Genomic DNA, 26,849 nt, shown 5'->3' on the forward strand with positions numbered 1-26,849 from the left:
ACAATACATTCTATCTTTCATTTCTGAGATATATTCTCGAACAGAAAAGGGGTTAACACAGAGAAATGAACCCTAATGGTTCGTAATTCTTTTTGGCTCGTTTTTTCTACGACTGCGACAGGATGAAGGACCTTTTTAAAGCAGTAGACTACAAGCCCCTGACTTGTGTTGAATTCGTTAGTAAGAAATACATACTATAGTGAAATAACTATGTATTCTTAGCTTGCAGGATCTACCATAGCGAAAATGACCTTTGAGAGTTAGCCGATTCGTATCCTCTATCACCTACAAACATTACTGGCTTTTGGTGGGGTTGATCAATTAATATATCTGGGCTCTTTAACACAAAACTGCACATTAAGGCGCTTTTGAAGCTAAGAATTGCGGGCAAAATTTCTGAACTTGTCAGAGAAGTAGAAGTCTTTATGTGATTGTTGTTAAACTTTATTAGGCAATACCGCGCTTCCAGTTCTGTTCCAGTTACTGCATTTGAAAGATAAGGCTGGCTTATATCTGCTTCAATCTGCAGACTGATCATCGACATTCTTTTCTGTGTCGGCAACCTTTTCCAACCATTTTCGGACGCCACTTCCGTATTGCAAACTTTTACTGAACGTTTCAAATGATCGCTCTCTAAATAGAGACACTTCTGACCGTTCTCTTTCCTTTTATAAGCTGCACGGTCCTTAGGCGCAATACACAAACCCAAGTAGAATTGAAATCGTTCCTAGGCAATTTTGCCGCGTCCGTCATCAACACTAACCCATTATCAGTGCCTCAGAATTTATATCTTCCAAGAGCTACTGAGAGTAATGCATTTTCTTCTACTGAATCAAAGTCAATCATTTCCCTCCGATTTGTAATGCTGGTTTCGCTTTACTTATTGTTTTCTAACGAAGATTGTATAGCGACTGTCTAGTGTCCGCAACCTGCTGTTTTAATTGGAAACCCTCATCTGAAAATATGGCGTTTATTGTTCTTTGATATTCTGTTCAACGATTTTAGCATTTTCATCCGCTCGTATCTGTGGGTGTATCTGTCGAAAATTTGCTATAGCATAAAGGGTTCATTTCTTTTCAGTATGCACGTTTGCAAGAGTATCAACCAAATCAGCTAGCTTTGCTTGCATCCTTCGAATTTCTCCTTGATAATGGTCATCTGCTGCCGGTGTTGTAGCTCTTGTTCCTACAAATTCTGCTGCTTTTACTGTTGTTCCAGCAACGACGTCTTCGACTGTAGTAGCAGTAGTTTCTGGTGCTGATATAATCTTGGCTGTTATCCCTGACAGTTTCAACAGCTGGCAATAAGTACAACTTATGATTAAATCGTGCGACCAACGTTGCGCAAAGTTGAGCTAATTAATCATGGTTGAAAAAGAAATTGAACGCTACCACTTTCAATTCCGTAGCTGCACCTCTCGACGGTACTCTGCTACCGTCATAGTCATAAAAACCCAGCTGGAGTCTTTTCTGGAAGTCGAAAAGCTTGACATGGAGGAAGCATCAACTTTAAGTGCATTAACAGAACTGAAAATTGGTACCAATTTCCTAACGTATTTCTGATACCTTGTACATTTGCAGATCGTTTACAATACCATCAAATAAAATGGTAGGACGTAACTAATAACATTCGTCCGCGATTTTTCTGATGTACACGGCTTCAGGAAATGTAATATACGCAGTCAATGTTGCACTTCACTTGTCTTCATATCAGGGATCAGTCCGACTAGTTCCTCTTCAGTTAATGGATCTGTATAAATAGCTAGTTTAAATCAGATAACGGCTTGTGCCACCAGATACTCTCAGTTTGACAGTTGAATTTGAAAATTGCTTTACAGCAGCTTCTTTTTCGGTATTTTTTAAAGTTCTCCATTTACCAAAAAAGACCAGAATTTATGTCTGTTGACCCTTTCTCCATATATTGAAAAGCATTCCCTTTTTTTCCGTGCTTCACCAGTTCTTCGCTGGCATAGCATTTCTTTGAATTGATCTATTAGCCCCTTTCCGCTCTTTTCCTTACTCTAACACAGAGGCTTTTACTTTTTACGATATATGCTTTGCTGTAATGGGTACCGACACTAAGCTCATTCTAAATCTCGTCCATCGCATAGCCGTTCGAGTATGTGAAATGAATGCAAGACGATAACATAGAAACATTAACCCGTGTTAAATATTCATTGATAGCTTTCGAATAACAACGATGCACAACTAGAAACGCTAGAAACCGATCCTTTAATCCAACAGACGTAACTAATTTTCTTGACCTCGTTACAATGTTCTCTAATCTCTAAATGTATAACATAACTTTTATATTATATAGGGGTATGTGGAAAAACGCTTACACCATAACAATTAACTGAATTATAATTTATTATAGTGGCTGCTTTGATTGAATTGTCGAAGTATAGACTACCAACAATTGCGACAACTATAATCACAATTCTCGAGAACATTTCGAATGTAAGAAGCAAATCATTAATCGCCAAAGACACAAATACAAAAAGTCGATGAGGACTCTGATTTATTGTCACACATTGAAATTATCTAGTTTCACTCATCAAAGAATGAAACCTACGTTTCGAACGATGTTTTACAATCACAATTGTTCCTATTACGAATGCTATCTGCATGCATGCATCATCATTGGAAATACTGCCAACAACCAGGCAATAGACACGGGAATGCATCAAACAATAACAACACCCCTGGAAGCGCATCTTTAAACAAGACTGATGCAGCAGTCGATGATACTCAGTCTCCATTTGATCGTGTACCAGCAGCGCCTGTCGATCCGCCACCATTAGAAGACACACTGGCCAAACATATTCTCTATGTAATGACTCGTTTCATCAATTATGCTGGCATTCTTGAGGAACGCGAATATGGCATAGTGGCAAATCATGCAGCTACCGCCTGTAGCACGGATTGTCACACAGGCCATAATTCATCTGCCCCAATCATGGCTGACATTTATAAAGCAGCCGGTCATATTGTAGCATATGTTAGTGCTAGTAATTGGCCAATAACTTTTAGTAAAATTAAGAGCAGAATCTTGTTTTTGACAACCACACAGGAAGAAAATCCCGAAATATCAGATGTGATGTTGCTAGAGTGTGTCTCGTTGAATTGCAAAAGGCTTAGCATGGTGCTTACTGGTGAGTTGAAGGAACTTAATGGAAATCAAATTCAGACATACTGATTCCGTTTCTATTGATTGGCAGAACTATGCACTTCAACTTTACATTTGAAAAAAGCGACTCAATTATCCATTGCGGTTTTGTTACGTAGAGCAATTTTGAATTGGATGGAAAGTTATACCGCCGAATTCGTTTCTTTAGTTCGCTCACACAACAGAGCGGAAGGTTCACCAGAGATTTTATTTGATATTTTCAACTCATTGGCTGACACAACAAAGCGAAAAGCAGTTTTTTGGCCTTTACAAACAACGCTATTAGCGCTTTGTCCTGATATAATGTTATCAACATCAATTGCTACTGGAAGAGTTCAAAACAGGAAGGTTAGACATTGAATTACTAAGTTACATTAGGGGCAGATTACTGATATACTATGAGTTCATTTTAGGTTGCATTTTTTGGTAATCTACGAAAAGCGATGAAAGGCGAAAAAATGGGCGAATTGGCGGCTATATGTTACGTGGATCTTTGTAGAATAGCAACATATGCAGTGAAGCACACTATAGCAACGCTTCGAGAAATTATACCTGATATAGAAGACGAACTAACGGATAAATTATTTGACCCCCATCGACAAACAGACATAGAATCTTTATCAAATAGCATTGGTGTTTTCATTGATCACAGAGCCTTGATGGCCGATTGCATTGTAGCTATGTTCAGATTAGATCTTGACAAAACTATCAATTCGCTTATACCAAGATGCTTTGATGAGAATGCGCCCACTATTTTTAAAATAAGTGTAGTGAAAGCTGCATTGTCGATTGCATCAGACGAAAATCGATTACCGTGGATTCCACATAGTTCCAATTTATATACACCTTTATGCAATCGAATCAGAGAGTTATTTCTCGAATTTTACGATCGTGATTTTAAGGACAAATTTGATGGGCCAGTCCAACATATCTCTTCAGTTAGGAAAAGTCAAGCAGCAAATATCGAGAAGCGCACCGTAAAAAGAGAAGGTAGATCAGGAAGCCAGGAAAAAATTGAACTCATTATGAACGTCATTTTGGATATTTTACATTTGTATCAAACCGACCCGAAATTTGCTGTATTGGTAAGCGATCAAAAGATCCTTTAAAACTCGGAAAGTTTTCGTATAATTTACAGTTCTATTTCCAAAAAAGAGTGACGGTAATGACAGATTTGAACGAAATGCGGCATTAATGGTGGCTATGACAAACTGCCTAAAAGCACAGAGCGCACTTGTTCGAGAGTCTGCTGCTGAATGTATATGTAAATTACATACCCCTGAATATATTATGCTGTGGGGAAGGCCTGACAGGTTTATGGAGTCGTTCTGGAAAATATCATCCCAAGTCCTTTTTACAATGGCTAAGCAGCTATTAGATAGCAGAGAAAGAGAAGCTGGCCTGAAAAAATTGTTGAGTTTGCTCAAAAAACTTCTTTCATCTCGCAACAGGTTTCTTGAACAACATCGTGATGTGGCAACGCATGATATAGATACAAGAGAGAGGTTACAGGCCTCAATTGGCTTAGAAGTTGCGCTTCTGGTTTTATTGTGCTCTCATGATGCAGACATATGCACCTTGGCGATTGATTGCTTTGACCTACTTTGTACTGAAGTTCATCTAACAGTTCGATTGGATGATACAGAGCCTTCGTCAATTACATTTGTCGACAACCTTGCGTGCTATACAGAGCTAATTAACCAGTCAGGAGTAGTAGCTGGTCGTAAATCACAACAGCGTCGCATTCGACGTATTTTACGAACAATAAATCATAGTTCACCTGGAATGTTGGCAGCTTGGGAAGAGGCATGGAAAAGATGGAAATTCATGACGCCTATGATCGCCCGTACGATAGAAGAAAGCAAAGATGAGCCTGTGGACCTCAGAAAGGCGGGAGGATGGCATGATAAAATTCGAAGTACTCCTTCGAGACAATTGATACCCACTTCGTCAGCTAGCCGCTTCGATTTTATTGATGATGATAGATCATCTGAATGGCAAAATTATGCTGGTTTTCTAGCTGCGTTGGGCGGTGTTTGCTTGATGGCGAATTCTCAGGAAAGCTTGACAGGGCCAACGACACCTAATCGATCCCGCACGACAGATAGCGTATACAATGGGCATAGCAGACATACTTTAGTTTCAACAGAATCGCTGATAACAGTTGACAAATCAACAATGGTGGATAGATTCGTTTTGGAAATGGTAGAACTGCTTGCTTGCGACAATTTGATAGTACGCGAGTGGGTACGTGAGATTCTAGGTAACGATCTTTCTCCAGCGCTTTATCACATTATGTTCCGCCATCTTGAAGGTACTCTGTCGAAGTGTTTTGGAAACGACAACAATCCTTCTTGTGGGCCACGATATACACTATTTGTAGAACAGGCCATATCTGTTTTAAAGCAAGTTCTCGATCGTCTGTCGGATAAAACCGAAAATCTATTCACAGTAGATTTCAGTACTTTGATAAGTCAGTACGCATTTTACTTGAATAAACTAGGAACAAATCAAGCATCAATCAAAATTAAAATCAAGATGTGTCAGCTTGTCGAAGTCTTGATGCTGAAAAGGGAAAGCGTCACGTTACGTCAAGAGTTCAAATTGAGGAATAAGCTGCTGGAAATAATCGTGGAATGGACCAGTGATTTTAGTTTGGTTAGTATGCATTAGTATATTATTTATCTTCAAGCAGCTTCTAATATTTGCATAGAAACCCGACAATGCTAATCAGTCTGTGAACCATGAAGCCTCTCAGATGGAGAAGTTACAGAATGATTTGGACCTAGCATGCTTAAAAACAATTGTTGCTTTGCTTCGTCACTTACCATTGCAACCTTCCGAACCTGTAGTTGAATCTGACGCACTTGCTGTCAAAAGTAGAATCTTTTACAAATATTTTACTTACTTTTTTAAACTATTGAATCGATGTCGTATCGCAGAGGTATGAATTTACAACAGCATCTCTTCAGTGATCCAAAATATAATCATTAAACTGTTGCAAATAGATTGAAGCAAACTCTCAAACTAAGCCCTATGATTCGCAATACCGAAACGTAAAGTTACATTTAGAAAAAGGTTACGAAACAAAGACTAACCATGTTGTACTATTGCTCTCGTAGGGTCCCGAACTTGCCCCTTTAAAAAACTATACAATTTTAGCACTTTCTAATTTGCTCAGTGCTAATGTCGATGCTGGATTGAAATACTCCTTCCAAATGGGATATCATGAAGATACTCGTACCAGAACAGCCTTCATGGAAGTTCTAACGAATATTTTGAACCAAGGAACCAAGTTTGAAAATCTATCCGAAACTGTCATGACAGACAGATATGAAAAACTAATAGATGTGGGTATCTATAGTTACCATTGAATTGAATTTTCATTATACTCATTGCTTATTCTCCCCAGATGCTTGTCCAAGACGATTTGAGCATTGCACTTTCGTTATGCACAGTTTGCCCCTCATCTGACATTGATGATGTTGCAAACTCCCTATTAGCTTGCTTTGCTTCTCGGAATAAAGCAATGCCCTTGATCAAAGCTTCTATTCGTAAAGAAGTTGAAAGCACAGGTATGGAAACATTGAAATGATATAGTAATACTGTGTTATTACTAATGACCAGGTACTATTTTTACATGCAGAAAATGAAACAGACCTATTCAGGAAGACCAGTATTGCAACAAGACTCCTTTCAGCCTTCGCAAAAAATTGTGGAACGGAATATGTACGAGCAGTGTTATTACCTGTATTTCAAAAACTTTTAGAACGTCCTCGCGAAGATAAATGTTTCGAACTAGATCCGTCGAAAATTGCGCCAGAGGAAGATATCAACAAAAATAGACAGAATGTGATTGAAGCGACAGAGATGTTTTTGAATGCTATTTGCTCTTCTGCGAGTCAAGCCCCTATATCGTTTCGCGAAGTTTGCCACTTCATTCTAGACACGGTTCGAGAACGATTTCCAGAGGCTAAATATACAGCAGTAGGCTCTTTCATATTTTTGCGTTTCTTCTGTCCAGCCATCGTATCACCGGAAACTGAAGGTCATATTAAGAATACCGCATCAATTTCTCGTGAAATGCGAAGAGGCTTTTTGATTGCTACTAAGATTATCCAAAATCTTGCTAATAATGTTTTGTTTGGCGCCAAGGAAACATATATGATTGTTTTGAACGACTTTCTAACGAGTAACATATACAAAGTTGCAAGCTTCCTACGTGAAGTATCAACTGTTCCCGATAATTCAGCTACTGACGATTCCTTAGAAGCTCTACAAATGAATGAAAAATCTTATGCTATGCTTCACCGTGTTTTATATGATAACATGGAACGCGTCTCTCGCGATCTTTCTGCCAAAACTCACCAGTATCCCGAACAGCCAGACTCATTGAGTAACTTAAAGCGTGAATTAGACAAGTTTGCAAACTTACTAGCACAGCTTGGTCGACCACCAGAAGTTATACAAAACGAACCTATTGCAGCACAAGGTAACATTTATGCTGCATCTAATCAATTGTATGCCGACTTCATGCGAAGAAACAGTCGTCGAAATGTCGAAGCGGTCACTTCCAAAAATATCTTTTACGAAGGTGGTGTTTCACGAGCTGGGCGTCCTGTCTTCTATCTGATTTTACGCCACGTGAATGCAGACAACATTGACTTCGAACTATTGATCTACCATGTTTTACAAACGCTTGAACGCGCTGCTAACCGACAATATGAATTGCTCATCGATTTTACAAGATTCGGCAAATGTAACGAAATACCTGCTCAGTGGATTCAGCAGCTTATGCAATTGCTGAGTGACGAAAAATCTGATAACATCACAATTTGCTACATTTACAATCCGAACTCTTATTTAAGATCCTTCATTAAGAAATTGACAAGGCCTATTTCACATAGGTTTTTGAAACGTATACAGTTTGCTGTGACGCTTTCCGAGCTTCACGAATATATCTCAAAAGCAGAATTAAGACTACCAAAATTAACAGGTAATAATAATTTTTTATTCGTAATATTGGATATTCATCCTTTTACTAAAATTAAGGGGTATGATTGCAGTTGCTCTCGAGACCGATCCGAGTGCAGTTTTCTTCCCAGTAAACAAAGTAGTGAATTATTCAACGCAGCTACCAGTTACTGTGAAAGTCAGTGCTGAGTATGTTCAGATAATGACTGTCCGCAAACAAGAAATACTATACGGGATGACTGCTATAGTCAATGACATATATCATATTTCTGAAGTTGAGGATATTGCTATCACTCATCAGGAACGATATTCAGCAGAAAGCGCCTATGCATTTAGTTATAGAAGCACGCGAGAAAACTCAGTTGTAGTATTGAATTCACCAAAAAGAGAAGCCATCATCAATGTAAGCTTTCTTTGTTGTTACCTTTAGACCTTTCAACATTACTAAGTACACTATTCATTGTAAGACGATTCGCCATAGTAAGCGTAGATACGACATGTCAAGACCATCAGTTATAACAGAACGTAGCATTAAGCCAAGTGATGTTCCTGGTCGATTGCTTTGTAGTGCACTGTATAATCTAGGAAGCAACGACCCCAATTTGAGACTCTCCTCTTATAATATGCTGTACGCTTTAAGTCGAGTGTTTAATTTTGACGTGGGAAAGCAACTTCTCGATGCAAAAGGTAAATTTTGAACACATGTAAAAGTAAAAGAACCGAGTACTTAGTTTTATTGTCTTTTGTTTATTGTTTTGCTTATGCAGATCTCTGTCTTCCTGCAAATAGCACGGATTTCATTGTAACCATAAGCGAAAAGATTGCGGCCACTGAACCTGCGCTTACTTTTGAATTCTTGAATGAATGCATCGTGGCTTATGGAAGGTCTGAGCAATCAGCGCGTTATGTCTGTCTGATGTTTATGACCCCTTGGTTGACTAATTTGGCGTTATATTGTAACCGCTCGCCGCAAGACACAGAGAAGATCAAAGAGCTAATTAGGCTGCTAATTGATCTCACTCTGACAGGAGAGGTATTATTCTTGAGACGTTCCACATAGCGCACAGAAATTAACAATCTTCCTGTCTATTGCAATAGATGTCAAAGCTTGTTCAGGCAAAAATTTGGAAGTTTATTGCAAATGTCGACGATATTTTAAATCTGGTTGTGGACACTTTTGTAAAAGTATCCATTGAATATGGTATGGGATCAACTCAAACAGAAGCTCTTGCTGATACATTGGTGACACTTTCCAATGTCACTGTTCGCTCCAAATTGGTGTCTTATTTACGGAAAGTTATACACCGTACATCCTTCAAACCAACACGATTCATTACGGACCATCCTTCATGGGTAGAGATAGCAATATTGGTCCGATTTACGCTAATGATCACATTCAATAACCGTGGGCCAATAAAACGATTCGTACCAGAACTATTTCATATTGTCACCCTCATAGCTGGTGTAGGAAATACAGTCGTTCGATCATCTGTACATGGGATCGTTGTCAACATGATTCAATCATTATGTACGTCTACGCCTTTGTCGGCTGCAAATATCAAGAAACTTCAACTTATTTTGACAGAGTTGTCAGAATCCAAATGCCGTTTGCTGTTTGGTCTCAACAGAACAAATGCTAACGCATTCTCAATCACCTCTGAAACGCTTATTGAAACCATTGAGCCTATATCTCTACTCTCTTTGGAAATTATTGTTAGTAAACTTCTGGAAGTAATTAATTACGCAGCACCTACAGCAGGTAAGTTAATGTTCACTTAGCCATGTTATTGATTGATAACAATATATTAACAAATAAACATATGCTAGATATCGCAAACTATTGGAGAGCAAGATGGATGAGTCTTGTCGCAAGCACTGCATTCCAATTCAATCCGGCTGTACAACCACGAGCATTTATTGTGTTAGGCTACTTGGGCCGAGAAGAAATTGATGATGATTTACTGTATCAAATATTGGTGGCTTTACGAGGCGCACTTGCCATATTTAATGATTCCGACCCAAATCTTGTTACAAGCATCATGATGTGTCTCAAAAATGTCGTAGAAAGCCTTCCTAGTGACTCTCGTTATTTATTGCAGTTGTTCTGGGTTGCAGTTGCTTTGGTTGAGATTAACACTGGACCTACGTTTGCCATGGCCGTAGAATTTTTGCAAGCTGTCACACGAGCTCTCAACTCTAACGGCTTCTTTACCCAAGATACCATGATCGACGTTTTATTGGCAGCGCGTGCGCCAATCGCCGATGTGGCTCGACATTTAGAAAATTCTTGTGGAGTCAATTTTGATACCCATTTTTCCTTTGCAATTGCAGGCATATTTATGAAGGGATTGAGATATAGTGATGTGAAAGATACGATCTATCATGGTTTGCATACTTTCCTTGGTATCGAGCGTAAACAAATCATACACGATCCTTTATCGGAAGAGGAGGGCATCATAGAAGCGAGTACATTAGGCTATGTTACCGCTTTGTTACCTCTGGCTGCAAAGAATGAAACTGTGAACGACCTTTTGAAATTTGTTGGTCTAAATGAGACTGATATTGACAGCCACAGTCTGAACGGCAGGAATTATGTTGGTATCTTTGATAAGCTGGACATCCCAGACAATACCACAGCATTACTGCTGATTTCCTTGTTGGCTACAATGCTAACTGCTGCAGATAACGAATATGAACGATTATTCATATACGGGTTATTGTCGGAAGCTGCAATAGCAATACCCGAAGTATTTGCATTGGTGTAAGTATTTGTTATTAATTTTCTCAAATTATGCCTATGAGTGGATAAGCCAGTCATTAACCGAAATTATGTCCCTCAGTTACGATTCACTATTACCTAAAATGAATCAAATGGTCATCAGCAGCCAAAGTCAACCAATCATTGAATCTGTCAAGTCTATTTTACTAACTGCTTGTTCAGAGCCAGCATTCGAACAGCTGAAGGATAAGCCATCGCAAAAAGTTCTCTTAAATAGACTCGGTTTCGCTGCTCTTGGCGACCCTACGTTTGGTGCAACATCTTCTAACACCTTTCAAAATGCGAAACTTGCAAGTGAGCTGATTGAACGCATTATATCTTAGTCCCAGCTCGGACAAGTTGTAGTAATTTATAAAGAACCCTTACTCATTACCCATAATACCCAATAGAAGATGTGTATGTCAACTTCATGCTAACAAAATGCCAAAGGATTTAATAGAAGGTGCTGTAAGCTTCTTGTTGAAGTTATCGTACACACCTATATAACGAAGCTCATGAACAATGTTTATGTATTCTTTAAATTTCGTAACGTGTTTTATTTCTGTTCCCTTTATGCTGAATAATTTCTTTAATAGTCTTTTTGTAACAGCAATAAAAGATAGAAAAATTGATGCAACATAACTATCAATTATGTAACAAAATTATAATAGCGCTTTACAATTTGTTGAGATGGTATGTTTACTTTCTGTAAGAACCTATTCGACTCGGTAATGATCTTCCGTTTGCTGACCCTGTGTTCGAATCCGGAGTACGAAGTCTAGTTGACCTCATACTTGTAGGAGTCATAGAACGCCTTCCATTCATTGTAGTGGGTGTTGACGATCTTTCGGTATCGTGCGACGGAAATACGCTATTTCTTACGGCTCCACTTTCCGATGTGGGGCTCCTGAGACCCATCCGTGTTGTTGATGATGCTACTGCAGGATAATGTAGGGGTGAACCTGGTCGGTGAATTGTCTCTCGAATCGTGGGTATATGGCTTGCGCGTTGCGGCAATCTCCTCTGAATTGTTATTATGCTATCAGTAGTTGATGGTTGGGAATTTATCAATCGATTATTACTATGAGTTACGATTTTGCTGTTGGATGTCGGAGTGGTACGCTGAGGCGCTGATGGTGTCACTGTTCGTGTTGCTGGGGTTGGTATGTGTGATGCACGTTTCGACGGCGTGCATTGTGCCGATCCTTGTTTATAAGGTAAAATCTTGGTTGTGGTAAGGTATGAAGAATTCTTAAACTTTGGGGTATTGTTTTCTCTTAATGTATATGAACCACTGGGGGAAGGTATATTATGTCCAGTTTTTGTATTTACAGAAGGGTTTGCTCTTGTGTGAGATATAGCAGAAGCCGTGTTAGACGAACCAGTCGAGTAGTTGCTTTGTCTGCTTAAAGAGCGTGATGATGTAGAGGATGACTCTGAAGGATATGTCATTGGTGTTAATCCATACTTTGCATATTGAAGAACGGTAGATTGTGAATTTGAACTATTATCACTACTCATGCTACTAGATCGCTTGTATCTCAGAGAATAATCAGAAGGCGGAATTGCTATCATATCATTCATTGTGAGTGCTCGAAAGTCTCAGTTATTAGCAAGCTATTGTGGCTTACCAGGCAGAGACGTTTTGCTAGTCGTTGTGCTATCATTTTCAGGGTTCCAATCCAAGTCATAGCCGTTCACTACAGACTGACAATTTTTATACAGAAAAGCGCCTTAACCATACTTATCAATAATTAAGCGGTGGAAACAAAATGTGAATTACTAACCTTGTTGGGCAAATATTGGTCGAACCCACAGTTTATATCCGTATTGCATTCATTCTATAGGGAAAGTCATTCAATATTTGCATATAAAACACAAAGCGTAATCATGATATTACTTTGTCCAATCGCCAGAAATCATCCACCGAGTCATCAATGTCTAGTTCGCCGAGGTCTGGTAAGTCTGTTTCATTATCCACATCAGAGGTATAGTTGGCGTTAATGAGCTCATCCAGATTTACACTATCTTCAGAAGTTAATGATCCAGGCCTGATCTTTACATCGTTTGTTTGATCATTATCTATCAAGTTACTTGAGAAGTAAAATGCGTGTAAGCAAATATTACTCTTATCATTGTATTAGACATATTCAGTTGTTTATACAATTTACCTGTAGTTATCTACATCAAGAGGAACACTTATAGGGTCTTTTGTAGTGGCTTGTCCATAAGATCGTACACTTTTGAGCCAGCCCTGAACAGTACTTTGATGAGTTGAAGGCTTTGAAACCTGAACTGTAGGAGCAACGGTTTCACTTTTCTCTTTCTTTTCACCTTTCCCGTTCTTAAAGTGATTAAGAAACCGTAAACTTGGGGAGTTTGCCATGTATCTTCGAAAAAGGTATAAACTATGCTTGAAATGTCAGTTTGCAATGGGAATCGACCAGTTGTTATAGAAAAGATAGAGTATTGAATTTATCGAAGAAGGAAAAGGGTTGATTTAAAAGATCTTATTGTACCTTTTTACGCTTCGCTGTTTAAATTCACGTCACCCTCACCCTTCCCAACACTCGAATCGTAACCATTGAGAAGACTCTGACATTACTTACTATTTATAAGTGTTGAAAGCTCAGCCTGAGCTCAATGTATTGTAAGCTATATACTTCGTTTGGCGTCACTTTAGTATCTAACGCTCAGAGGGATGAAAGTAGAATAAAACAGTATACATACTTTTTTTATTTGGAATAAAATTGAAATCGTCCAATGAATGCCCCCCATTTTTGCCCAAAATTATAAATAGGGTAGGTACGAGTTGATAATACTGAGAGGTGAGTTATTTAGACTGAAAAAAAAAGAGTGCTTTCGAGATTATGTTAAAGCTGATTTATCAGACTTTCTTAACACTTTTTGTCCATTTGCTTATTGGGTGTTAAGCAAAAGAAGCCAAGTTATGACTAAAACTTGAGCTTGATTGGTTTTAGTATATTCTCTTTGTCTTTTGGTGATATAAAGAGACAAATTACAGTCAATGAGTTGTTATTCGCTCTTGTGTCTTGTCTGAGCATATGCTTTTGCTGGCTATCATACAATTGTGTTTTAGCGTTATGGTTCGCCTCCTTTTGTTCTAATTCATGGTTTCTTCTGCTGGCCTGGTTGTTCGAACTTGCTACTACCAGATGTATATGCCGTACCTTTCCTAATTAGAGCGATACATGCGCTCACAGCCGATGGATGTAATACCTTTTGAGTAAGAGATATGAAGAAATGAACAAGACTGCCAAAAGCCCTCAATAACACTACCTTTCTGTCAAATGTGTCATTCTGCTCAACTCTAATTTTTGATATTACACCTCACATGTAAGTATTACAACATTTCTTTAATTTTTTGTTTGTGCCTTTCACGCATTCATAGCATATACATTTATCATATTTCATTGATCTTTCTCGAAATCGGTCTCATAGTTCATATACTCTATCAGTATACATACTAAAGTCAAGATAGCCAATAAAATTGATAATTTGCAAATTCACAATTTGCTTTCGTGATAGCTTCATACTGTCGAGCGCTATTATGCATACTAACACCATTTACGATTATACTAGAGGTTGAACCGCTAACATAGATAAACTTGCAAACCGTCCTGCTTTTGAATAGTTGTTGTGTGTATTAACGGTAGCCAATTAATCTTTGATTTTCCGTTCGTTTTTTTTTTTTTTTCCTTGCTTTCTGCATGATTTTCGTTTTGCAGTCTTACCCCATCTTACCAGTTTTCCGAAAACGTCACACTCTTAATGGACAAAGCTCGAGTTCAAATCGAGCAAAAAGAAGAAAAAAAAAAAAAAAAAAAATTTGAACGAAACTTGTAATTTTTCTCCACCTACACTAATATCTGAATATATAACGAAATGTCTGGCAAAGGCAAAAAAGGTAAAGATTGTGCATGTTGAAGATTTGAGAGAGCTGTGAATGTAAAATTAACGAATAATTTTTGTTTCAAAAGGCCCCTCTCAGGTAGACGATCCAACCGATTACATTAGACATTCTTTTTCTGATCAACGTCTGATCGGCTGACTAATTTTACGCAAAAGGCTGAACTTTTGGCCCGTACTTGCTCTGAAATTATAGCTGAAGTAGTAGCAGCAGTAGAGGCAGGAAAAGATGTGAATTTAAATGCTGTTAAGAATAGAGCCTCTCGTAGAAATAGATTGCAGCACCAACCGAAACTTGTCGATATTATCGCAGCTATACCTGAGCAACATAAGCAAACTCTACTTCCAAAATTAAAAGCAAAACCAGTCCGTACAGCATCTGGCGTAAGTATAGTGGACAATTGCTGATCTGGTCATGTTGAATGCTTCAGCTAAAAATGTGGATTGTGACAATAGGTTGCTGTTGTCGCAGTAATGTGTAAGCCTCATAGATGTCCTCATATTGCCATGACAGGGAATATTTGTGTGTAAGTCATCGATTAGAATGAATTTGCTTGGATGGTACAAGTTATTGATGGTAACATTTGCAACTCTTTGAAATCAGTTATTGTCCTGGTGGACCTGATTCTGATTTTGAATACTCGACACAATCATACACTGGTTATGAGCCAACTTCAATGCGTGCCATTCGAGCACGCTACGATCCATACGAGCAAGCTCGTGGTCGTGTTGATCAACTCAGAGCTCTAGGTCATAGTGTAGATAAAGTTGAGTATATCATTATGGGTGGTACCTTCATGTCACTTCCAGAAGATTATAGAAATTGGTTCATTCAGAATTTACATGACGCACTCTCCGGCCACAGCAGTAATGATATGGACGAAGCAGTACGTTACTCTCAGCACAGCTTGACGAAATGTGTTGGTATTACCATTGAAACACGTCCAGATTACTGTCTTAAACCACACTTAAGTCAAATGTTGCGTTATGGTTGTACACGTTTGGAGGTTGGTGTGCAAAGTGTATATGAAGATGTTGCAAGAGATACGAACCGTGGCCATACTGTTAGATCTGTCACGGAATGTTTTCATATGGCCAAAGATGCAGGCTTTAAGGTTGTATCGCACATGATGCCTGATTTGCCCAATGTTGGCATTGAGAGAGATATTGAACAGTTCAAAGAATACTTTGAGAACCCAAATTTCCGATCGGATGGTTTAAAGATTTACCCCACACTGGTTATTCGTGGCACAGGTCTATATGAATTGTGGCGTACAAAGAGATATCAAAACTATACGCCTAATGCTTTGATTGATTTGGTTGCTCGTATCCTGGCTATGGTACCACCCTGGACACGTATTTATCGTGTACAGCGTGATATTCCTATGCCTTTGGTTACTTCTGGTGTTGAGCATGGTAACTTACGTGAATTAGCCTTGAACCGTATGAAGGATTTGGGCACAGAGTGTAGAGACGTTCGTACTCGTGAAGTTGGTATAACTGAAATTCACCAAAAGATAAAACCGAATCAGGTGGAATTAATCCGTCGAGATTACGTTGCTAATGGAGGTTGGGAGACTTTCCTTTCTTACGAAGATCCACATCAAGATATTTTGGTTGGCTTATTACGTCTAAGAAAGTGTTCACCTGAAACTTTCCGTCCAGAATTGACTTCGGCTGGTCCTACTTCCGTTGTTAGAGAACTGCACGTCTATGGTTCGGTGGTGCCTACCCACGATCGAGATCCTACCAAATTCCAGCATCAAGGTTTCGGTACATTGCTTATGGAGGAAGCGGAACGTATTGCTAAAGAAGAGCATGGAAGCGTTAAACTTAGTGTTATTTCTGGCGTTGGTGTCCGACATTATTATGCCAAGCTTGGTTATGAGCTAGATGGTAATTCATGACATTCTCAATGTAGCTGCTTTTATTGTTTGAATTTGAATAGTAACTCTTCTTTTTGGTTATTTAGGTCCCTATATGTCCAAGATGCTGGTTTAAATGAGCACACTATCTATAGTTCATTTGACCTCCATTATTATAAATCTTATTTTGCTTTTTCCACAAAGCTTTTGTACATATATCAAGTTAATTCTCAATTTGTTTCAGACGAAGCTCTTTCATGTAATCTGAACTGATTTATACACATTGTACTTTTATGAAAAAAAAAAAAGCAGTTGTATATGATGAGAAATAAAGTTGCTTATCGAGGCCAAATCCTTACACAATGTGTATCAATTACTGATCAAAACATTGATCTACTATAAAATGTTTGATTATTCCAAAGAATAGGTGGGGTCGAACGAACAGTGAGCAAAACGTGTACGAGATATACTCAAAATCTCTGAACATTACTGATTGTTGGCAACAAGGAACTGATAAAAAGCATCTTGGAATCCATTATTGAATTTCAATACCGAACAATGCTGTCTGGTTTAGAAGTGTAAGCAAGTTACATGGTATCATCTCAAAGTGAAAGGGTGCTGTACGTAGGAACGTTCAATATACTGAATTCTAGAACCTTAGTTTCAGAAACACTCAATGTGTTGACTGGCATTATAGAAGCGAGAATAGACTTGCCCCTTGACAAGTGACCTACGGATCGAACAAATGTTATGCTCATTGATAGCGCCATTTCAAAATGCTTAATGCAAACTATTTTTACGTAGGAAGCAAATGAACTGTACAACATGTCGTTAATAATGCAAATATAGAAAATTCAACTTTTGAAACTGAAACATGACAATGCTCAGATTTTTTTATTTCTACAACTTGGATTTTTATCGAAGTTCAGTGGCAAGCAAAGCAGGATTTTCTATTAAATTCTTCCAGTAATTTCCAAAACGTGCAATAGTCGCACCGTCAATGACACGGTGGTCCGCTGACCAGCTGACAGGCAATACTTGTTTGGCAATGACATTATTATGGTCATCGAAACGAGGTAGCTTTTGAATTCTACCTAGGGCAACAATGGCTAATTCGGAAGATACGATGACAGGGTTGGCATAGGTACCGCCAATCGTGCCAATGTTGGATATTGTAATTGTTCCGCCCTTTAAATCGTTCATAGACAGCTGGTTCTTTTTGCCCAATTCAGACAAGCGATGTACTTCATGAGCAATGTCAAAGATAGTTTTCTTCTGCACATCCTTGATATTGGGAACGACAAGGCCTTGAGGAGTATCCATAGCAATACCAATGTTATGAGAGGGGCGATAATTGATTTTTATAGAGTTAACATCATTCATGTCACCGCTGAGAGAAGCATTCATGATCGGGTAATGAGTCAGTGCGATAGATAGGCACTTGATAAAGATAGGCAGGTATGACATTTTCTTGAAAGGATAACGGGTAGGATGGTTGGCAATATGCTCGTTGAGCGCAGTACGGTATTTGAGGGTGGCATCAATTTCAATATCATCTTTAAAACCTAATTGAGGTATAGAAAGTGATTGTGTCATGGTTTTGAACATTGCCTTTTGAATAGAATTCATCGCCATAGATTGCTGTTGTTGTTGTTGTTGTTGTTGTTGTTGGTGGTGGCTGTCTTCAGTCAACAACGACGCAACACCTGTAGGTTCTAACATTGGCGCTGAAATGAAAACTTTAGTCCTTCAAACCACATCCGAAATGATGCTCGTAACCATCAAAAATTGCTAGCTTACCTTTTCCAATGGCTGCCCCTGAACAATAAGCTATAATATCATCTTTAAGAACTCGACCTTCTTTACCCGTTCCTCTAATCTGTGTGAGATCTACTCCCTTTTCCCTTGCCAATCGTCTCACAGCAGGTGTGGCTAATACGGATCTTTGATTACTATTGCCGTTATTACCTTCACCCAAGTCTCTATATTGTTTTACTTCCGTAACCTCGCGACTGCTATCCATTGATCCAGCTCTATGGGTTGACGCCTCTTCTTCAGTCGATGACTGACGAGTCCCTTCGTCCTCAACTGTTTCCTCGTCATCGCCTGTCTCAACGTCCACTAAAGGGGCCCCTACTTTGGCTATATCGTTGACGCCATGATGTAATTTGACAATCTTTCCAGCATAACGAGATGATATTTCTACCGAGGCTTTGTCTGACTGTACTTCACATATTTTATCAAATTCAGCCACTGTGCTTCCTGGCTTGACAAACCTGTTCATGCATGGATAGAGCAGTAAGTTCAGCACTGCCATTACAAAAAGAACTGTCACTTTCTCCATTGCCCTTTTTTTTTAAGTTACCATTGGATGATTTCACATTCTGTTATTCCTTCGCCGATATCTGCTAATAGAAATGGTTTGATGGCTTGAAAATTGAACGAGCTATGGAATAGGCGCAAGTGATTTGGACGCTATAACAAAGTATACACACATGTTCATACTGGTTCAGCTCAGAAGTTGTTAAGAAACACCCAGTGTATGACATGCCATTTACCGTGAGAAATACAGATTTATGTATTATAGCCACAGGAGCTTTCCTTACGATTGAAGGAGAGAATGACTTTAAATATCGTAAATACAACATTTTTTATAGTAATAAGAAGAAGAAGTGCAGTGAAAAGGTGGAGAGAAAAATAAAGAAAATAATAAAGAAAAGAAATACACGTCGATCATGTCATTTTTCCATTTTTTATAGCCTTTATTGTCTGGTTAAGCTAATGTGTGTGTATTATCCTGTAGGCAGCGAGTATAGAAGCAATCGTGGGAAACTCTCGGATGGCTGGAAACGTTTTTTTTTTTTCCCCAATGAGCAGCAGTTCTGTTTCCTCACGCTTTCAAGACAGATGTAATCCGCCTTGTACAAGCTCCAACTTTAAAAAATACAGAAACCCTATGTCATTGAATTATTAGCGAGTCTGTACAGCATCAACTCTTTTGAGTGCTTGGATCCATTTTTGATCTACTTTTACGCTACCATTATGTGACTACCCGATGATTGGATTAATTTGTAGCTCATGCAAAAGAAAAAAGTAGAATGGTTTGACACTTTAAATAATTCATTATCTTTTTTTTATCTTGACTAGCTTATAATAACATTTTGTAAACATAAGGATGAGTTTGTTTGCTACTGCACCTAGAGAAACCCACCTAGTAGAATTCAATGCCGGAAAATGTATCGTAGAAGGCTCCTGGATAAAGCCAGATTTGAGGAAGGGGTAAATAAACAGACGAAGGGGAAGCATGGTGCTGAAGCAGAGGTGTAAAACCTAATACTAATGAAAGCTCTCTTTATCTCAACTCAATAGTAAGGTGTATATGGATCAGGTATGACCATTCACATTATGAAGATTTAGTGTGAAAATCATTAGTGAGCTAACTGTGATCCGACTTGATCTTTCTCATTTAGGGTGATGATCAGCTATTGCACTTTTATTGGTGTGAACGTAAACCTCAAGCAACACCAGAAGATGTAAGCCTAGCAAGAGTTCTTTGTATCAAGCGCTATTCTTGTTTACTACTTTACTGAAACCTAATGCTTGATGAATTCGTTCAATTGGCAGGATCTGATCATATTTCATGAAGAAGCTGAATTCACAAGAGTGTCTCAATGCTCAACTGGACGCGTGTATTTACTCAGATTTAAAACTTCCAACGAACGTCATTTTTATTGGATGCAATCACAAAAGGAAGAAAAAGATGAAGAACTAGTGCAACGTGTTAATGAATTGATCCATGACCCCGAAGCAAATATGAATACTGCAGAGTTAGATGAGTCAGCTTCTCATGCCGAACTTATGCGCCTTTTAAATGGAGTTGAAAGTCAAGGTATATTCTGAGGGGTCGAGTAAGAACTGTATATCCGGTTTTTCTGACATTCAGCATTCATGTTTGAAATAGATCCAAGTATAACGCCTGAAAACTTGTTACAATTCTTGAACAATATCAGCGGTGCAAGCGACAGTCAAGATGAAGACGAAGATAATGACGAAGAGGAAGCAGAAAGGCAAAATGAGCAGCAACTAAGCCAAAGTCGACAAAGTACAAGTGTGAATACAAATACAACCGATGAGGTAGAAATGACAGAAGCAACTACATCAAATACGAGTACTGAGCCTGTGTCAACAACACCAGTCGCTATCGATAATACTAATGTTGTCAGTCAATCGTCTGCAACTACTTCAGTTGCACCTACGAGTGATAATGCCGTTACAAATAACGGTAGCAGTAACGCTGGTTATCAGGCCACACCAGAGCAATTGCAACAAATGCGTGAAATCCTTGCAGGTTTTCAAAATAATCAAGGTAAATCAGACTGTGGTAATGTAGAACGTGGTTAGGAATTTGGAAGCTAACAAAGCTTAATAGATATGGCACCTATTAGTTTGAATGACATATTAACAACGCAGACATTAACACCGCTATTAAACGACCCTGAGCTTTGTTCATCTTTATTTCCATTCTTACCACAGGAGAGTGAACGATCAGCGGAAGAGGTGAAACAAATTGTGAGAAGCTCACAGTTCAGCCAAGCGTTACAATCTTTAAGCGCTGCACTTAACACAGGTCAATTAGGTCCTTTGTTAATTGAATTAGGATTACCCTCTTCAGCGGGTAATAGCGTTGAGTCCTTTTTGAGAGCTATTAGCGAACAAGCCAAGAATAAAAAGCAACAGAACGATGCTATGGATGAAGATTAAAAAACGAATGATGCTTTTGTAGACGTAGCGTACATTTCAGTATATAGTATCGACAATAGATTATTTTGTCAAGCATTGTAAGAATAAAATCGACTCGCCCAGTATACTCTTATAGAATAACGGTCTCTCTACTCTCATAGATCATTAGCCGTATAAATTGCGTTGGTATATTTTATTCACATGCTCCCTTAAAGTTCTATTTAAATGATTTTTCAGAAAGAAAAGGTCATTGATAATATGGTATAGGTGGAGTCTCTAAAATAATCATCTTTCCTTGAAGCATGTGAGTTGTTATATGACAATGGACAGCCCAAAAGCCGGGATTATTCTAGAGATTAAATGAGAAAAAAAAAAAAGGGTTTAAATAAAAGAGATATCACAGACAAATCAATATATTATTTCACACTTACAGCTAAAATTCTGACTTTAGTCCAACCACAGCCCTTGGTCCCATTTTCTGGTTTTGAAGGATACACAACAGTAGTATCTCTATACAATGGATGTCTAAAATTACGTATATGTTTGTCTCTGTCGTGAATGTAATCACCTTCTCCTGAGGCGATCACATAATGAGAATGACCATGGGTATGCCAAGGATGTAGTAAACAGCTACCAACGTTGCTAACGGTATTTTGAAACACCAGATCAACAACTTCGTTATTTGCAACCCGATAAGTGCCTAATACTTCATTATAATCAATGTCTTCATTAACAATGACTGAAGCTCTGTTACTGTCTGGTCGTTGAATAATGCTACGGTCTATTTGTGATAAGTATTCCTTCATGGCAGTGAAAGACATAGGATGACCGATACGACCATTAACAAAGTAACGAGTGGTGTTATCACTTTGTTTTCCATAAGACGTTGCAAGCTTTATAGTACGAACATCATCACGGATATCAATGATAGGGTCACGGAAAGCAAGAGGTTGGATTTCATGATAGAACCAGTCGGGTCGATCTTCTTGAGGGAAGGTAGGTACATCAATAAAGGACTTCTTTCGCCCACCAGGAGGGCCCCCAGAAGAACCATTGCTGCCGCGAACTGCATCAACTCGTCCTGCATCACCTTCCCCTCCCGCTCTACCGTTTCTGTTATCGCCTTGTGCTTCAGCACTGCCAAATGTATCACTTTCGCGTTCCTGTATATTGTTATTGGTATCCTTTCCTCGCGGGCTGGGTTGCTCTTGTTGTCTGTTTTCTTCATTCTCCCTGCTATGATCAACGCAGTCAGCATTGCCTCTACCTTCAAAGCAAGCCTGTTCCTTTTCAGAGGCATAATCACGATGGGTTTCTAAGGTATGCTGCCGCTTGGTTAATCTGTCATCGCATTCGTCATTGTCGTCATTGTTTGTAGTGTCATCTTTGTTGGAACTACTAACATAACGAATAAAGCCAAATCCATTTTCTGTTGGACCACGGCCCCGTTGACGCCACATGTAGTGGGTGCCAATAGCAAATGTAGTTCCTGGCTCAAAATCACCGGTATTCAATAGGACAGAATACCTCTGACCTGGTGAGACTTCCAAGTAAGAGGTCTCAAAAGGTTCCGTTAATTCACCATCGACTTCAATGAGCGTCATATTGTGGTCTTTAATCCCGAAAGCGATTGTTCTAAAGCTGTTGGAACCAATGACACGTAAGCGATATGTTTTATTGGGCTCTACATCAAATGTAGCATAACCTTCACAAGAGTCTGAACGCACGCGATCGGCTATTTCAGTTATACGAGCTGGCAAATCAGTGACGCTCGGCAGTTGTAGGATTTTTTCAGGTTGGAAGACGGTTCGGCCATTCATTAAGATACTATCAGCTCCATGATCGAATTGAAACTGTGGGCCCATGTAATAATTTTCACGACTATTTAAAGACTCATGCCACCATTCGCTTATTTGTAATATCCTATCTTCATCGTAACTATAAGGGCCAGCGTGTAGCCTTTTTTGATGCTGATGGGGTCTTGCTATTGGCTCCTGACCGTAGGTTAACTCGTCATCGTTGTAGCTCGGGTTAGCTTCGTTGGATTCGTACACTATAAAAGCACCTTTGACAGAATCATCTTGCAACCCCACGTGAGCATGGTAGAAAAAGGTTCCTGATTGATCGAATAGTCTGAATTTATGCAAATGGGATTCACCAGGTAAAATAGGTTCTTGTGTGACATTTGGGACACCATCGGCTTCGGGAGTGCCTATCATTCTGATTCCGTGGAAATGGACGCTGGTGTGGCGATCGGTTAACATATTGCGAACAAGGATCTCTATTTCGTCATCTTTAGTAGCATAAATGGTAGGGCCTGGAAACTGACCATTGATGACAGGAACAGAAAAGCCCTCATGATGACAGTCTGGGTTGATAAACTCGGATGTAACATTGAATTCATAATATCTTTTATTACTGTTGCTGTTGTCTCCACCAATGATCGCAGCCTGAGTTACGATAGACTGATGTATAATAGAGCCCGCTATTAAATAGCCCAAGAAGAGTTTTTTCTTCATGAATTAGTTATCTATCAAAGGGAAGCGAGGAAAAATGAAGAAAAAAAAAAAAAAGAAAGAGAGGACTATATATGAAGAGCTAAAAGTAAAAGCAAGAATATATATGAATAGAGCTGTAAAACCAAATGCTGACATCAATATCATGTTCTTGACCAGCTTTTGACATTTATATGCACATTCCTTGATTGTTTATCTCTGGTTGTTGCGTAAACGCAAGAACATCCACAATCGCTAGATAAGATTAAGTTCCAGACAGAGAAGCGATATCATGCTCCAACGAAACATTTCTTATACCGTGCTTTAACTGGATTTGGCGAATTGATTGCTGTATACACATTGTGTTTCTCTGGCATTAGTCCGGAATTTCTTTAATCCACAATCCCTACTGTCCTCCTACATGGAAATAATGTAAAAACTGCCAATATGAGGTGGCAAACTTATATTGATAAATTAAAGGTACTGTTGTTATAGGTTAATAATGCATGTTTGGAACGTGTACGGTGAACATATTAGGGTTTATATGTTTTATACACTTCCAGATTCCACAAAAGTGTTTGAATAATACTGTCCTTGTTTCCTTTCTGACGATGAATGGAAAGCAAATCAATGAAACAGTCATGTTATGTGAAGCGTCAGGGGAAGGTCAACTTTGTCCCAAAATGTCAAATAAGCAAATACTATCGGCAAGTCCATCAAATTGCAAACAAATCTTAATCAGATAGGATGCCATTGATGACAGTAGTTCGCTACTTGGCTTTTTTAACTTGAAAGCTCAATAGTACCTGTAATTGTTTACACCATTGTAATAATCTTGCTACACAGCGGAGGCAAAAAAAATAGGAGCGAAAGGCGAATCAAACAATATCCATTAAATATTGCAACGTAATTGGACGATACCAAAGTTGGAAATGAAGCAAAGGTTGGTTCAAACCCAGTTTTTTTTTTTTTTTTTTTTTTTTTTTTTTTTTTTTTTTTTTTACCATTCTCAAAAAAGGTCATTCCTTGCTTCTTTTTTTTTTTTTTTCGAGGCAGCAAACTTTCATTTTATTCATAATTGTTCGATTCAGGCTTTTCTTTTTTATTTTATTACCTTTTTCCTTTTTCTTTTATAAATATTTGTTTACTCCTAAGAGTGTTTTTTTTTTCTTTAAAAACATATCTTTAAAAAAAACATTCAAATACATATCAAATGGAAAAGATATCCAACAGTAATCATCACCATCACCACTATACCAGTAACACGACACCAGTCGATAAATCCAGTAGCCACAGTAATGCATCGTCTACAGCCAGCACTATCGTTGGCGCCCATTATCAGGTCGGCAAAAAATTGGGCGAGGGCAGTTTTGGTGTTATATACGAAGGCCTGAATCTCTTGAACAATCAGTCAGTTGCCATCAAGTTTGAACCTAGAAAATCAGAAGTACCTCAATTACGAGATGAATACAGAACTTATAAAATATTGGCAGGAACATGTAAAAATTGATAACATCCACTACCAAACAAGAAATTATGTCGAATTGTTTATACGCACTGCTCCAAATAGTTAACATACATCTCCCCAAATTATCATTATTTTAGCTGGCGTTCCTAGTGCTTACTATTTTGGACATGAAGGACTCCATAATGTCCTTGTTATTGACTTATTAGGTCCTAGTCTTGAAGACTTGTTTGATATGTGCAATCGCAAATTATCTATCAAAACTGTGGCCATGGTAGCGAAACAAATGGTAAGTCCCGTCCTATCATTACACCAGAAAATATAACATATTTATTACATAAGGGATTTGAAAGAGAGAGAGAGAGAGAGAGAGAGAGATTGTGTGTGTGTGTGTGTGTGTGTGTGTGTGTGAAACAGTGACAGATAGACACACAGACAGAGAAAAAGAGACAGAGACAGAGCCAGAGAGAGGACATTTAAAGTTTAACTATTTTTATTTCCCAGATATCTCGTGTTCAAAGTGTTCATGAAAGGAATCTGATATACAGAGACATCAAACCTGATAACTTTCTAATTGGTCGACCTGGGACGAAATATGCCAATATGGTCTTCTTGGTTGACTATGGCATGGCTAAGTTATACCGTGATCCAAAAACGAAAAAACATATACCTTATAGAGAACGCAGGAGTTTATCAGGAACGGCACGTTACATGAGTATCAATACTCATTTAGGAAGAGGTAAGATGTCATATAAAAGTTTTTTTTTTTTTTTTTTCTTCCTTTTGGACCTTTGCGTACTTACTTACCTCCGCCCCTTTTGTTTTTACTTATCTAAACTCTGTTTCTGTTGTCCCTTAAAAAATGTAAAAAATTCATGTTTACTTAATTTAGAACAATCAAGAAGAGATGATTTAGAAGCTTTGGGTCATGTATTCATGTACTTTTTGCGAGGCTCCCTACCATGGCAAGGATTGAAAGCAGCAACTAATAAGCAGAAATATGAGAAAATCGGAGAAAAGAAACAAACGACATCGATCAAAGATTTGTGTGGGGCTTATCCTGGTAAATTTCTATTCATGGATGCTCTTATAGTATGCTCTATGTTACTTATGCTTTATACTCTCTATAGAGGAATTCGGTATCTATCTTCAATATGTTAGAAAGCTAGGCTTTGAAGAAACTCCTGATTACGACTTTTTGAGAGAGTTATTCGATAAAGTATTGGAACGTCAAAATGAACAAGATGACGGTCTCTATGACTGGGTCCTACTAAACGACGGCAAAGGCTGGGAGGTAAGTTGATTAGTCTGTTCACAAGTACATACACATCCAAATTAATTTAAGCTATATGCTATCATTAGAACCGTTATAAGCAATTAAAAGAAGCCAGAGCAAGAAGATCAAATTACCATCTTGCAGCACAGCAGCAACAGAACAAACACCAAAAGAGAAA

At 38.5% G+C, this 26,849-nt stretch overlaps 8 protein-coding genes across 8 annotated transcripts; 5 read left to right on the forward strand and 3 right to left on the reverse strand.

Moving 5' to 3' along the window:
* Positions 1 to 2,616: 2,616 nt before the first annotated feature.
* BDF20DRAFT_914298 (uncharacterized protein) lies at positions 2,617 to 11,244 on the forward strand (the record flags this gene model as incomplete). The annotated part of the gene is made up of 15 exons (XM_053084170.1): positions 2,617 to 3,154; positions 3,221 to 3,516; positions 3,582 to 4,253; positions 4,324 to 5,826; positions 5,882 to 6,112; positions 6,177 to 6,224; positions 6,291 to 6,518; positions 6,581 to 6,743; positions 6,815 to 8,164; positions 8,235 to 8,545; positions 8,610 to 8,829; positions 8,910 to 9,175; positions 9,241 to 9,901; positions 9,970 to 10,903; positions 10,983 to 11,244. The coding sequence occupies 15 exons, from the start codon at positions 2,617 to 2,619 to the stop codon at positions 11,242 to 11,244; spliced, it is 7,683 nt and encodes a 2,560-aa protein (XP_052934837.1).
* A 1,352-nt stretch (positions 11,245 to 12,596) lies between these two features.
* Positions 12,597 to 13,628, reverse strand: BDF20DRAFT_601319 (uncharacterized protein). Its single transcript, XM_053075849.1, has 4 exons — positions 13,420 to 13,628; positions 13,072 to 13,308; positions 12,688 to 12,993; positions 12,597 to 12,607 (listed from the first exon to the last, which is right to left on the reverse strand). Exons 2-3 carry the CDS (start codon positions 13,284 to 13,286, stop codon positions 12,789 to 12,791), a joined length of 420 nt encoding a protein of 139 aa, XP_052934838.1. The 5' UTR covers positions 13,287 to 13,308; positions 13,420 to 13,628; the 3' UTR covers positions 12,597 to 12,607; positions 12,688 to 12,788.
* Positions 13,629 to 14,748: 1,120 nt separating this feature from the next.
* On the forward strand, positions 14,749 to 17,056 carry BDF20DRAFT_878222 (elongator complex protein 3). The gene is made up of 6 exons (XM_053081489.1): positions 14,749 to 14,828; positions 14,902 to 14,912; positions 14,990 to 15,214; positions 15,287 to 15,357; positions 15,435 to 16,726; positions 16,803 to 17,056. Exons 1-6 carry the CDS (start codon positions 14,807 to 14,809, stop codon positions 16,829 to 16,831), a joined length of 1,650 nt encoding a protein of 549 aa, XP_052934839.1. The 5' UTR covers positions 14,749 to 14,806; the 3' UTR covers positions 16,832 to 17,056.
* A 527-nt stretch (positions 17,057 to 17,583) lies between these two features.
* BDF20DRAFT_976743 (2-oxoacid dehydrogenases acyltransferase-domain-containing protein) lies at positions 17,584 to 19,403 on the reverse strand. Its single transcript, XM_053085082.1, has 4 exons — positions 19,254 to 19,403; positions 19,061 to 19,170; positions 18,496 to 18,971; positions 17,584 to 18,377 (listed from the first exon to the last, which is right to left on the reverse strand). The coding sequence occupies exons 1-4, from the start codon at positions 19,341 to 19,343 to the stop codon at positions 17,611 to 17,613; spliced, it is 1,443 nt and encodes a 480-aa protein (XP_052934840.1). The 5' UTR covers positions 19,344 to 19,403; the 3' UTR covers positions 17,584 to 17,610.
* A 467-nt stretch (positions 19,404 to 19,870) lies between these two features.
* Positions 19,871 to 20,595, forward strand: BDF20DRAFT_822585 (proteasome complex subunit Rpn13 ubiquitin receptor-domain-containing protein; the record flags this gene model as incomplete). The annotated part of the gene is made up of 4 exons (XM_053077714.1): positions 19,871 to 19,974; positions 20,065 to 20,083; positions 20,166 to 20,228; positions 20,320 to 20,595. The coding sequence occupies 4 exons, from the start codon at positions 19,871 to 19,873 to the stop codon at positions 20,593 to 20,595; spliced, it is 462 nt and encodes a 153-aa protein (XP_052934841.1).
* Positions 20,562 to 21,838, forward strand: BDF20DRAFT_878234 (uncharacterized protein). The gene is made up of 2 exons (XM_053081490.1): positions 20,562 to 21,061; positions 21,125 to 21,838. Exons 1-2 carry the CDS (start codon positions 20,644 to 20,646, stop codon positions 21,454 to 21,456), a joined length of 750 nt encoding a protein of 249 aa, XP_052934842.1. The 5' UTR covers positions 20,562 to 20,643; the 3' UTR covers positions 21,457 to 21,838.
* BDF20DRAFT_914303 (Cupredoxin) lies at positions 21,683 to 23,954 on the reverse strand (the record flags this gene model as incomplete). Its single annotated transcript, XM_053084171.1, has 2 exons — positions 21,683 to 21,784; positions 21,867 to 23,954. The coding sequence occupies 2 exons, from the start codon at positions 23,952 to 23,954 to the stop codon at positions 21,683 to 21,685; spliced, it is 2,190 nt and encodes a 729-aa protein (XP_052934843.1).
* Positions 23,955 to 24,853: 899 nt separating this feature from the next.
* BDF20DRAFT_601598 (kinase-like domain-containing protein) lies at positions 24,854 to 26,747 on the forward strand. The gene is made up of 6 exons (XM_053075850.1): positions 24,854 to 24,873; positions 24,987 to 25,429; positions 25,536 to 25,684; positions 25,900 to 26,134; positions 26,288 to 26,458; positions 26,526 to 26,747. The coding sequence occupies exons 2-6, from the start codon at positions 25,144 to 25,146 to the stop codon at positions 26,696 to 26,698; spliced, it is 1,014 nt and encodes a 337-aa protein (XP_052934844.1). The 5' UTR covers positions 24,854 to 24,873; positions 24,987 to 25,143; the 3' UTR covers positions 26,699 to 26,747.
* The last annotated feature ends 102 nt before the right edge of the window (positions 26,748 to 26,849 follow it).

This window comes from Mycotypha africana (genome assembly GCF_025528875.1).
Source record: "Mycotypha africana strain NRRL 2978 chromosome Unknown BDF20scaffold_7, whole genome shotgun sequence".
NCBI lineage: Eukaryota > Fungi > Mucoromycota > Mucoromycetes > Mucorales > Mycotyphaceae > Mycotypha > Mycotypha africana.